This window comes from Bison bison, unplaced genomic scaffold, assembly GCF_000754665.1.
Source record: "Bison bison bison isolate TAMUID 2011002044 unplaced genomic scaffold, Bison_UMD1.0 scf7180017864215, whole genome shotgun sequence".
NCBI classification, from domain to species: domain Eukaryota; kingdom Metazoa; phylum Chordata; class Mammalia; order Artiodactyla; family Bovidae; genus Bison; species Bison bison.
Window position 1 is genome coordinate 1,884,586 of NW_011494787.1, and position 13,214 is coordinate 1,897,799.

The 13,214-nt window shown below is 37.1% G+C and overlaps 1 protein-coding gene across 1 annotated transcript in view; it reads right to left on the reverse strand.

Annotated features, from left to right (window-relative positions):
* Positions 1-492: 492 nt before the first annotated feature.
* The window catches only part of ANXA4 (annexin A4), a 73,033-nt gene continuing 60,311 nt past the window's right edge, over positions 493-13,214 (reverse strand). Inside the window, exons 9-13 of the mRNA XM_010845303.1 lie at positions 12,725-12,818; positions 6,843-6,938; positions 6,198-6,256; positions 5,120-5,242; positions 493-1,571 (exon numbers count right to left, since the gene is read on the reverse strand). Of these exons, the coding sequence (XP_010843605.1) occupies positions 1,512-1,571; positions 5,120-5,242; positions 6,198-6,256; positions 6,843-6,938; positions 12,725-12,818 (432 nt within the window). The 3' untranslated portion in view covers positions 493-1,511. The remainder of the gene's footprint in view (positions 1,572-5,119; positions 5,243-6,197; positions 6,257-6,842; positions 6,939-12,724; positions 12,819-13,214) is intronic.

The following is a 13,214-nucleotide window of genomic DNA, read 5'->3' on the forward strand; positions in this document are numbered from 1 at the left end:
ATTTGGAGTGCTTCCAAAGCTAAATAAAGACCTGGAGATTGCATGCTCTGCTAGGTAGGTATTGAAGCAGCAGTACTACTTCCTATAATTAACTGCAGTGACTAAATATTCATGTAAATAGCTTTCATCAATAGTCAAGCACATGCAGTAGGCAAGAAGAAACAAATCCCTATACTTCACCCATCAAAATGCAATAAATGTTACAGAATGAACAAAAAAGACAAATGTTCTTATTTAATATGAATGTTCTACTTAGTAGAACTGAGAGCATCACTCATTTTCAGAGATAAATTAAATATACTATTTTTTATCATTAAGTAGAGTTTGGTATATGTGAACATTAGTTTTACAGCTGTAAGGGTAAATATGTTATTTTTCTTAATGCTGTACTTTCTAATAGAAATTGAGTGACATAAATCCTTCAAAAAGATCTCACTTCAGAATCCAGGATGAAAAAACTCACAAGCAGAAAAGTCAAACAGAGAAAGCATATACCTAATTTGAAAGACACCATATTTTATTGGAATTATTTTTCTGTTTTGTATGCAAACTGAACTTTTAAATTAAATCCAAGTACACCTTTACAATAATTCTAGAGTTGAAAGCCACAGTGCAAGTGTAAATCAACAAATGCAAGTATTCAAATCAACACAATTAAAAATGATTTAAAAAATTATTTTTAGCACAAAAATGTAAATTCAGAGCACTACACCATCACCAGAATATGTAGTTTGACATTTAATTTTTTCACATTCATCTTCAAGCTGGCTTAAGACCATTATTATTATTATATTAACCCTAATATTGTGGAATGTTCAGCATTTATGTTTGGTAGTCAGACATATATGATCTGTATAACCACAGAGTTGAATTTGTTCAGACAAGTCAGTAAATTTGTTATACTTCAACCTGGAGAGTCTACCTGACCTTAATGTAAGATGTGATGGAGGGAGTCTCCAATGCTGAACTTAGTACTAAGATCAACTAGCACTTTATATGAAAACCTAAACAAGCAAAAGCAGATGTGTAGACGCTTTCAAACAATGATTATGTAAAATATCAAACTGGTTAGCTATTCTTACTAACTAGATGATGACAATTTCAAATCAAGAAATTACTAGCCACTCTTAATAATAGAATGAGGGAATAAAAGAGATTTTAGAACAGTCTTCCACTTCAATAGTTTTCTCCAAAAAGAAAATATGAAATAATGTAATATATCCCAATTTCTGTGAAACACAAACAGGAAGAGATCTGTTGAAAACATGGAGCACATTCTTATTTCTAATCTGAAATCTCCTTTTAGGTTTTATGAGCTTTGAAATGCAAGTACAGCTTTAAAGCATCATAGTGGGTAATTATAGATGAATAATAATACAGGCTATATCCTAGGAGGCATCTGTAGGCGTTTTAATTGGAAATAAGCATTCTGAGATAATGCTAATAGCAGTGTAGAAAATTAAGTTAAAAAGAATTCAAAGTGTAGGGAATCTTCCTGGGCTTTCTGGATTTTAATCATCTCCTCCACAGAGAATGAGCAGCACCTTCCTGTAGTCTCCAGATGTGTCACCCTGGTGGAGGTGGGTGGCGAGGGGGAGAAGAAAAGCAGAGTTACAGTCAGAGAAACAGGCTTCAAAATAGAATATACAGCTCAAAGTCACCTAGGTTAACTTTTCCAGTCTTGCCTGGATTTTTCTAGGAGAGGTTTTTTAATGATATTTGTTATTTTTTATTACAAAAAGAACACTTGTTCAATGTAGAAAATTGACATAAAAGAATATAAAAATGATCCATAATTCCAACATCTAGAGATTACTATGCCTAACATTTTAGTTTTTGTATATCCTTCCTGACTTTTTTCTATGCATATAGATTCCTACATGATGAGATTGTAGTATTCATCTGTATTCTGTTTTTTTACTTAGTATTGCTGATTTCCCATTATTAAATATTCCTCCACAACATCATTCCTTAATGGTTACAGAGTGTTCCATTTTACATAGGTAAGGTAATTTATTTGATCTCCCCCCATTGGATATTTATGTTGTTTCCAATTTTTCACTATTTAAAACACTGCTGTAATAAACAGACATTTTTGTGCATTTTCTTAATAATTTATTCAGAATAAATTTTCATAAAATGGGAATTGCCAGATTAATGATCACATATTTTCCTTTAATATGGTTTGCAAAATAGCCTTCTAGAAAGGAGAAATAATTTTTACGTAGAATTTTTCATGGTCTAAATAATAGATCAGTTTTTGTTAGTGCTTCATGGGTGACTAGAAAAGATGGGATTGGATTCAAAGTTTAATGTATATTATTCAAACCTTAACACACCCTTGTTGATACTTTGCCTCATTGATCTGTCAAAAGATAAGGATGTGTTACACGTATCCAGCAAAGTATCCCCATCAACATCTTCTTCTGAAGTCTCAAGTTTCTTATTTGTATATTTGAATGCAATACTGTTTGGCACCTAAAGTTTCATGGTAGTTTAATCTTGGTTGTAATGTGTAGCTTTCATCAATATACAGTGGTCCACTTTTTCTCTGTTTAATGCTTTTCCCCCTTAAATTCTTTTTTTTTTCTGGGCATGCCGCACAACACGAGGGATCCCAACTAGGGACTGAGCTCATGCTCCTTGCATCAGGAGCCCAGGGTCTCAGCCACTGGACTGCCAGGGAAGTCCTGAATTCTTTTTACTTATAGTATAACCCCTGCTTTCCTTTCATTTGTCTAATGTTCTTTTCCCTGGCTTTTTTTTTTTAAAGCTTCTTACATATCACTGTATTTCAGTTCTTTATAAACAGTATACAGTAGGATTTTGTATTTTTACCTAATCTGGGAGTTTATTAATTATCATAATTTATGTTTTTAACCTCATTTCTGTCTTTTTTCTATTATTTACATATTTTCTATTTCTATCCTGCTCCTTTTGGCAATTGTTATTGAATGGGCCACGTAGTCTTTATTTTTAGACTTTCCAGTGTTGTATGATATGAGTGTGTGTAAGTACATATATTTGCATATTTATACATATAAAAACACATAATGTAAATATATTTGTTGAGCTGTTTCCCCAAGTCAGTATTTTTTACCCCATCATTTTAGGGTCTGTGTAGTATTCCATTGTATAGACTTTCCATAAGTTGAGTCATCCCCTATTGGTTAATAAAAATGAAAATAATATGTAATAAACTCTGTAACCACTAAGCAAGAATTTCCTGTTCCCCTCTTTCTCCAGCCCCTTATAACCTCTAGTGTACTTTCTGTCACTATGAATTTACCTAGTCTAAATATTTCATGTAAGTAGAATCATATACAGTATTTGTCCTTTTATGTCTGGTTTATTTCACTTAGCATGTTTCCAGAGCTCATCCATGTGTCAGAACCTTCATTCATTTTATGTATGTATCTACCACACTGTAAACATTCATCTATTAATGGACCCTTGGGTTGTTTTTACTTTTTGGTTACCATGAATAATGTTTACATTGGTGTACAAGCTTGTTTTCATTTCTTTTGAGTATATATGCCTGGAGGTGGAACTGCTGGGTCATGCGGTAATTCTATGTCTAATTACTTGAGGAAGTACCAAAGTCTTTTCCACAGTGGCTGCACCATGTTACATTCACTCCAGCAATACACAAGGTTCCAATGTGTCCACCAACATTTGTTATTTTTCATTTTTGTTTTAATTATAACCATGTTAGTAGGTATGAAGATATTCAAACCCTCTGTGATTTTTTAATTGGACTGTCTGTCTCTTTGTTATTGTGTTGTAGGAGTTCTTTATATATTCTGGATAGTAAACTCTTATTAGATATGATTTGTAAATATTTTCTCCCACTCTGTGCATTAGTGTACCTTTATCTTATTATTTCCCCTAAAGAAATTCTTAAAAAAAAAAAAAAGAAATTCTTAAACATTAACAATAGCTAAATAAGAGGCATAGTTTATTTTTTAAGCATTTATTGCCAAGTTGCCTCCTAGGAAAGTTAGACTAGTTTACAGTGCCTCCGTAATAGATGGTGAGTTTTCCCGAAGCCTTTCTCAATGCTGGCTATGATCTCTTTAAACTTTGTTAAGGTATTTAGTGAAAAATGATGATCCATTCTTATTTGTAATCTATCATTAGTGAAATTAAACATTGTCCAATTTAGTGTCCATTTTGTGTTTCATCTATCATAGAGCTCATGTTTTCTTTTTGTCCAGGTTTTCCTTTTGGATTTTTTTTCCTTTTCTTAGTAATTTGTACAAACTCTTCAGATAGGGATATTAACCCTATATTATATGTTACAAATATTTGCCCATAGCTTCATGTACGGTCATCCTTGAATCTTAAAATTGTTTTACTTACAGCTAGCTGTATTTCAGCACTGCAAAATAAAATGACCTCACAGATTGTACAGAAGTAGAAACAAGTTTCTGAATGCCTTGTAGACACAGTTAGAAACTTTGCAGTTCAAATCACCCAGTAGCTACACCTCTCCAAGCTATGAGTAGGGTTCAGAATATTTAATTCACAGATCAAATCCTGACTTGACATTTACTGTGCTGGCAACACCAGCTTCTAGGGACATGAGTCTTGGTTTCATATTTCATATTCCTTCTGGTTTCCTCAAAGGCAAAATCCCAGTAATGAGGGGTTTTGAGAAATGTCAATCATTTCTCATTACTCCCCACGCCATGTTAGGACGAGATGTCTGGTGCCAGGTAAAGAACAGCAATCCAGGATAACCATCATGTTTTCGCTTATTTTCAGCAGACCTCAGCTGGCCCAGGATGAGGTTCTGGATGACTGATTCAGTAGCTTACCTTTTATTGTAAGCAGGTAGAAATGGAAATTGTGCTCTTAAGACCATTCATTAAAATATAATCTTTCTCTGTCTGGGATCCACATGAAATAATTACTATATTTAGAAGGCAAGTATTTTCAGCTTCTAACCAGGCAGAAAGGTTCACATCCATGTGAAAGGAGAGAGACTGGAAATATTTGAGAGTACCGTCTTTAAAGGGAAAGATATCTGACAAGAAGGAGATGATAGGAAGTGTCTAAATACCTAGGTCAGAACCTGCTCCTTTCATCAGCATCTTCCCTGACTCCCACGACCCACCTTGATGAAGGAGTATAGAGACTTTCCATAGAGTCTCTTGAAGTTTGCCCGGATGTCCAACATGTCAATCTCCGCTCGAGAAACCATCACTCTGATAAGGGTGTCATCATCGGTGCCCAAGCCCTAGGGAAGAAACCAGATGCCTGCATAGAGAGCTGAGCTGGTTTTTGGACAGGGCCCTTTGTTAGTCTATCAAGGCAAGACTATGTATCAGTCTTCCATTGACGTCCTTTGGACTACAACCTTAGGGGCCCGTGGAATGTCACTCTTCCTCACAGAGCTCAAGGCTTTCTCCAGCTTATCTTTTCAACCCTCCGTGTGCCAACCAGAGGAGACCACCCTCTGCCCTTCTAGAGACATACCCTGTGTTCTCCAGCCCGCCTGCCTCACCTACAGTGATCCACCCACCATGTCATCTTTCCCTTCACAGCTTCACCATCCTTCCTACCATGTAAAATCCTCTGATGTAAAACTTCCTTTAAGGCTCTGCTTAAATATACCAGTTCCTTATAAATTCATTTTTGATCCTCACCCCCAAAGAAATTTTTTTTTTTTAAATACCCTTTCCTTTGTGTCCCTATATTTGGATCCTCAGTGACGTCTTACATTCTGTTTTCTTCTTATGGTGTTTTGCACATACCTGCCTTCCTGTCAAGGCTAGAAGTTCTCTGAGAACAAGGACAGATTTTGATCTCTCTTGCCCCTCAGCAAGAGTACTTGCACAGAGTACCATTCATGGTTAGGAGTTGGGGCTCTGAAGCCGGTCTGCCAGGGTTGGCATTCCTGCTCCATTAGGACCCTGAGCAAATTGCTTAGCCTCTTTATGCCCCAGTTTTCTCATCTATAAAGTGGAGGTTGGTAATGGTACCTGCCCCACAGAGCTGTTGTGGGGATAAAATTGTACATATAAAGCAATAGGAAGAGTGATCACACATTACGTAAGTACTTAATACATATTATCTAGCATTATTATTAGCAAGCACTCAGTGAAGTATTTGAAGAATTGAACTGAATAGCTCAAGCTGATTTTGGCTACTTTGTGTGGCCAAAATCAGACACCAACAACGAGGCCATTTACCTTCATGGATTTATAAAGCCTTTCAGCAAAATATGCAGATTTGTTCCTCATGCACTTTACTGTCAAGAGAATAAAAAAAAATGGAAAATTTACAGATAAAATCTATGAGAAAAAAGTGACATTGTTCTCATTGTTTCTACAAGGTCTGAAATAGTATCTCTTGATTGTTTTGTTGGAAAAATGTAGCCAACAATGTTTTATGAGCATAGCATATGCTAAATGCATTTTCATAGGTGGAAAGTACCCTCAATTTATTGTCAAGTTCCTGAAGAAATACTTAATAAAGGCCATTAAAGCAAAGGCATCAAAAAGTTTCAAACAGATTATTGTTATCTGTACCATATGAAAGTTATTAGTTCTAACCATTCACAGACTTGCAAGAAGCAGCTAGTACAGGATTAACCTTTCCATGTATTGAGATATAAAGGCACAAAGGATATAAAAATATATAAGGCCACATGGTACAATAACAATCAGGCTGTATATAGTATTTCTCACTTAAAATTCTGGCTTGCACATCACGAGTGCTTTAAAAAAATTTTTATCCCTGAAAAAAAATGTCTACAACCCATGATGACAAATTGAGAACGAGGAGGAAAGTCGGTAAACATTTGTTTCTCCACTCCCCATTTCCTACCAGCTTACCTATGGCCAGCAGAGCATCTTCAAAGCTGCCAGATGTTTCAGATTTAATACTCTGTTCAATATCCTTTTGTGCTATCCTTTTGTATTCATCAAACACTACAAACAATAACAAAATGAAATTATAAAAAATTAAAAAAAAGAATAGAGGAAACTAAAATGTTTACTAGAAAGAGCATTTTTAACTACACTTTACTGGTTATTCTCTGGCATTTTTCAAGAGGAAACTAGTTAGCAACGTGGGCGAGAACCAGGGTGCCTACAACAAGTGGAATGGGCCAGAGGAGATGTGGAAGGAATGTCATGAATCTTGGAAGACATAAGCCAAGTCATTTCCCTTCTGTGGGACTCTGTTTTCACCAAATAAAGTGGAGATTTATGAGTGGAGTGTATCTGGAGAGACACTCTTTTCTCATTGTTTCTTTAATAAGCAGAATGTGTCTCTTCTTTAATTTTTGCCTTGGCAATCACCTGTATATTCATCTTCCTTTCAGCTCATCAAAACTAGAGTAATTCCTATTTACATCAATACATGGAAGCACCTAAATGTTCATCAACAAGTAAATGGATAAAGATGTGATATATATAAATACACACACACACACACACACATACACACAATAGAATATTATTCAGCCATCAAAAAGAATGAAATAATGCCATCTGCAGCAATATGGATGGCATAGAGATTATCATACTAAGTGAAATCAGAGAAAAACAAATATTATATGATATCACTTATAAGTGGAATCTAAAAAAAAGATACAAATAAACTTATTTACATAACAGATGCAGATTCAAAGATATGGAAAACAAACTTATGGTTACCAAAAGGAAAATGCAGGGGAGGGAAAAATTAGGAGTTTTGGATTAGCAGATAAAAATTACTATATATAAAATAGATAAACAACAATATTCTACTGTAGAGCACAGGGAACTATATTTGGTATCTTGTAATAACCTATAAAGGAAAAGAATCTGAAGAAGAATATATATACATGTACACATACACATAACTGAATCACTGCTGCATAGTGGAAAGTAACACAACATTGTAAATCAACTATATATTTTTAGATTAGAGCAAGTCAACCTTTTCTAAACTTAGTCACATTTGATAATATCTGGTTGCATCTTTTAATAGACTTTAACATAACTAAAAATTCTCTCCTTTCTTAACAAATATTTTTAAATGTTAAGGGTCTTGCCATGTGGCTCAGTGGTAAAGAATCCAACTACCAATGCATGAGAGGTGGGTTTGATCCCTGAGTAGGGAAGATTCCTTGGAGGAGGAAATGGCAACCCACTCCAGTATTCTTGCCAGGGAAATCCCATGGACAGAGGCGCCTGGTGGACTGCAGTCCATGGGGTTGCAAAGAGCCAGACACAACCGAGCAACTAAGCACACACACACACTTTAAAATGTTATATACATATTTTCCTCTCTTGCTGCCTCCCCTGGAGCCTACTTAGAGTGTGTATCTGTTTTATCTTCTTATCACTGCTTTCTTTGGAATGCTATCCCACAACCCCATCAGTGATTCTCACAGGACTGTCAAACCAGGGACACTCCTTTCACTAACATATACCATAAGCTCTAACAACTGAGTGAGCAGTTCATTCAACTAGGACCAGTCAGCCTTACTCTCCTGGAAATTTTTTGACTGAGCAGACCATGAGGATGGCTAAAAGCACAGTAATTTTTAACCTCGGAGAATGTAAGCATCACCTGGGAAACCCATTAAACTGCTTGGGTGTCACTCTCAGAAATTCTAAATCAGCCTATCTGAAGTAGGGGTTCAAGAATCAGCATTTTAATTTTATTTTTACTTTTTTTTTGGCTGTACTGGGTTTTGGTTGCTTCACTTGGGCTTTCTCTAGTTGCAGTGAGTGGGAGTTATTCTCTAGTTGCAGGGCTCAGACTTCTCACTGCTGTGGCTTTTCTTGTTGCGAGAAGCACAAGATCTAGGGCATGCCAGCTCAGTAGTTGTGGCACACGGGCTTAGTTGCTCTACGGTATGTGGAATCTTCCCAGACCAGAGATGGAATCCATGTCCCCTGCATTGGTAGGCAGATTCTTGGACCAAGAAATCCAAGAATCAGCATTTTTAATGAAAACCTAATTTTTGAAAACTCTGCCTTAGAAATGAATCCATGACTCCCTTCTACTGAGATTTCCCAGAACTGCCTTGATTTCTAGTCTTTCTAGAGCTGTTCAGCTCTCTTCAGTACAGTGAACTGCTAGCATTTTCCATGTCCTTTTTATCCCATTCTATATTGTCTCCTCTTTTCCTATGTAATTATTTAGTGTGTATCACTTGGAATTAAAAAATCCAATTCACACATTTTCTAAGCCTCAGTTTTCTCTACTCTAAAATGGGGAAAAGAAGAGAAGCAAAAGGCAAAGGAGAAAAGGAAAGATATATCCATCTGAATGCAGAGTTCCAAAGAACAGCAAGGAGAGATAAGAAAGCCTTCCTCAGTGATCAATGCAAAGAAATAGAGGAAAAGAAAAGAATGGGAAAGACTAGAGATCTCTTCAAGAAAATTAGAGATACCAATGGAACATTTCTTGCAAAGATAGGCACCAATAAAGGACAGAAATGGTATGGACCTAACAGAAGCAGAAGATATTAAGAGGAGGTGGCAAAGAATACACAGAACTATACAAAAAAGATCTTCACAACCCAGATAACCATGATGGTGTGATCAATCACCTAGAGCCAAACATCCTGGAATGCAAAATCAAGTGGGCCTTAGGAAGCATCACTCTGAACAAAGCTAGCGGAGGTGATGGAATTCCAGTTGAGCTATTTCAAATCCTAAAAGATGATGCTGTGAAAGTGTTACACTCAATATGCCAGCAAACTTGGAAAACTTAGTAGTGGCCACAGGACTGGAAAAGGTCAGTTTTCATTCCAATCCCAAAGAAAGGCAATGCCAAAGAATGCTCAAACTACCACACGATTGCACTCATCTCACATGCTAGCTTCCCTTGTGGCTCAGCTGGTAAAGAATCTACCTGCGATGCGGGAGACCTGGGTTCGATCATCCCTGGGTTGGGAAGATCCCCTGGAGAAGGAAAAGGCTACCCACTCCAGTATTCTGGCCTAGAGGATTACATGAACTGCATAGTCCATGGGGTCCCAAAGAGTCGGACACGACTGAGTGACTTTCATTTTTTCTTCCACATGCTAGCAAAGTAATGCTCAAAATTCTCCAAGCCAGGCTTCAACAGTACGTGAACAGTGAACTTCCAGATGTTCAAGCTGGATTTAGAAAAGGCAGAGAAACCAGAGATCAACTTGCCAACATCTGTTGGGTCATCGAAAAAGCAAAAGAATTCCAGAAAAACATCTATTTCTGCTTTATTGACTATACCAAAGCCTTTGACTGTGTGGATCACAATGAACTGTGGAAAATTTTGAAAGAGATGGGAATACCAGATCACCTGACCTGCCTCTTGAGAAATTTGTATGCAGGTCAGGAAGCAACAGAACTGGACATGGAACAACAGACTGGTTCCAAATAGGGAAAGGAATACATCAAGGCCATATATTGTCACCCTGCTTATTTAACTCATATGCAGAGTACATCATGAGAAACGTTGGGCTGGAGGAAGCACAAGCTGGAATCGAGATGGCCAGGAGAAATATCAATCACCTCAGATATGCAGATGACACTACCATTATGGCAGAAAGCGAAGAAGGACTAAAGAGCCTCTTGATGAAAGTGAAAGAGGAGAGTGAAAAAGTTGGCTTAAAGCTCAACATTCAGAAAACTAAGATCATGGGAAATAGATGGGGAAGCAGTGGAAACAGTGACAGCTTTTATTTTGGGGGGCTCCAAAATCATTGCAGATGGTGACTGCAGCCATGAAATTAAAAGACGCTTACTCTTTGGAAGGAAAGTTATGACCAACCTAGACAGCATATTAAAAATCAGAGACAAAACTTTGCCAACAAAAACCCCATGGACTATGCAGTTCATGTAATTCTCTAGGCTATGGTTTTTCCAGTGGTCATGTATGGATGTGAGAGTTGGACTATAAAGAAAGCTGAGTGCCGAAGAATTGATGCTTTTGAACTGTGGTGTTGGAGAATACTCTTGAGAGTCCCTTGGACTGCAAGGAGATTCAACCAGCCCATCCTAAGGGAAATCAGTCCTGAATATTTATTGGAAAAACTGATGCTGAAGCTGAAACGCCAATACTTTGGCCACCTGATGCGAAGAACTGACTCATTGGAGAAGACCCTGATGCTGGGAAAGACTGAAGGCGGGAGGAGAAGGGGACAGTGGAGGATGGCATCATCGACTCAGTGGATGTGCGTTTGAGTAAACTCTGGGAGTTGCTGATGGACAGGGAGGCCTGGCATGTTGCAGTCCACGGGGTTGCAAAGAGTTGGACATGCTGAGCGACTGAACGGAACTGAAAATGGGGAAATAATGTCTGCTTTCATTGTTATGTTGCAGCAAACAATACTCATAATATACTAAGCACTGCACCTGGAAGATAGAGAATTAACAAAATTTTAGTTATTATGAATCCTCACTATTGTTGGTTGGTAAGAAAACTATGATGTTTTCTTTGTTCAAATAATGCTTAAAAGATTTTCTTCCAGTGACTTACAAGCACAAGTTACACCACTGACTTGTGCCTAGAAGTGAAAATTGTTAAAAATATATTAATATTTGTATTAAATCCACTTCTGAGGACATGCAGTTCCTGAAAAGTATCACCAGGGGGATATGTGCTTTATTAATACTCAGGCAAGGGAAGGCAAAAAAATAGGGAGCTGAATCAGAAGTTGGTGCATCTGATGATGCTTGCGTGCTCAGTCGTGTCTGACTCTTTGCAACCCCATGGACTGTGGCATGCTTGGCTCCTCTGTCCGTGAAGATTCACCAGGCAAGAATACCGGAGTGGGTTGTCATTCCCTTTTCCAGAGCATCTTCCTGACCCAAGAATTGAACCTGGGTGTCCTACCTTGGCGGGTGGATTCTTTCTGAGCCACCTGGGAAGCCCTGCATCTGATGATAGTTCATGACATTTAATAACTGGAATAATCACTTACTGTCAGTGTGGAATACCTGAAATAATTGCAACTTTCAAATATATTGTAATTTTCAATTATTTAAAGCTTTCAATTTAGCAAACTCATTCGCCTCAAATTTCTTACCAGTTTTGTAAACTGTGAGTGATTATAAGGGCATGATGAGTTTATAAAATTAGGATATAGCATAAAGACCTAGAGAGCTTATATAAAAGATGAAATATCTTACTAAACCTTTATCACTGTTTACAGGAAGAAAATAAACCAGACAACAAATATTCTACAACTGTATAGTGCCTTTTCCCCAAAGAACTCAAAAGTACATTACAAAGACTAGTACTATCAGAAGCAAAACAGAAACTTTACACACAGGAAACAAAATTTGAAATTATCCACTCGTCATCTTTTGCAACATACCCCCTAAAGAAATGACTTCTATTAGCTTTTACAACTTGGATGTCAAATAGGAATAAATGTCAACCAGTATTTCTATTTTAATACTTGCTGATGTACTAAAGATTTTGTCTTATATAATTAAATTTAAATAGAGCTACTTTAGAAAAAAAGATTGACTATGGAAGTGAGTTTCCTACAAACTGGAATGCCAAACTTCTATGAACATATCTGCTAATTACTCATAATTAATCTTCCAGCAATTGACTCTCACGCATATCATTGCACTCAACAATTTCCAAGCTAAGACATTTAAGACAGTTCAGTATAATTAGGTCTTTGCACCAAGTGAAGGAAAAAAGTTTATCAGTTACAGGTAATATCATTTTCACTATCTTTCAAATAGTTTCTTCAGAAAAAAAAAAGCAAGTGCCTTACCATGCAACAGATGATTTCGATTGCGAGAACAGAGAACAGTTAGAAATTTCACCTCATCTGTCCCCCATTTCTTCTCTCCAGCCTCATACAGGTCCTGAAGCCAAACAAAGCACGAGTTTAAAACACAACAGAGAAGGTGCCAGAACATCTGTAAATATTTCCAGAACTTCAAAGAGTGGGAGTTGGCTTATTTTCCTGGTGACGGGGGTAGAAGTGGTGTTGGCAGTAAGTGGAAATGACTCAGGATTTTTCCTTAGATATAAGACTAATGGAACTCTACGATATCTCCCGGAGAGTCAGAGCAAACATGCAGACTTTGGTTTAAGACCCAAAAGGAATGCTCAGACTCAGGCTGTTCCATATGGTAGCCACTAACCACATGTGGCTATTTGAATTTTAATTAACTACAGAAAATTTAAAATTCAACCCCCCGGCCATACTAGCCACGTGTCAAGTGCTCAGTGGTCAAATGTGGCTAGTGGCTACCCAT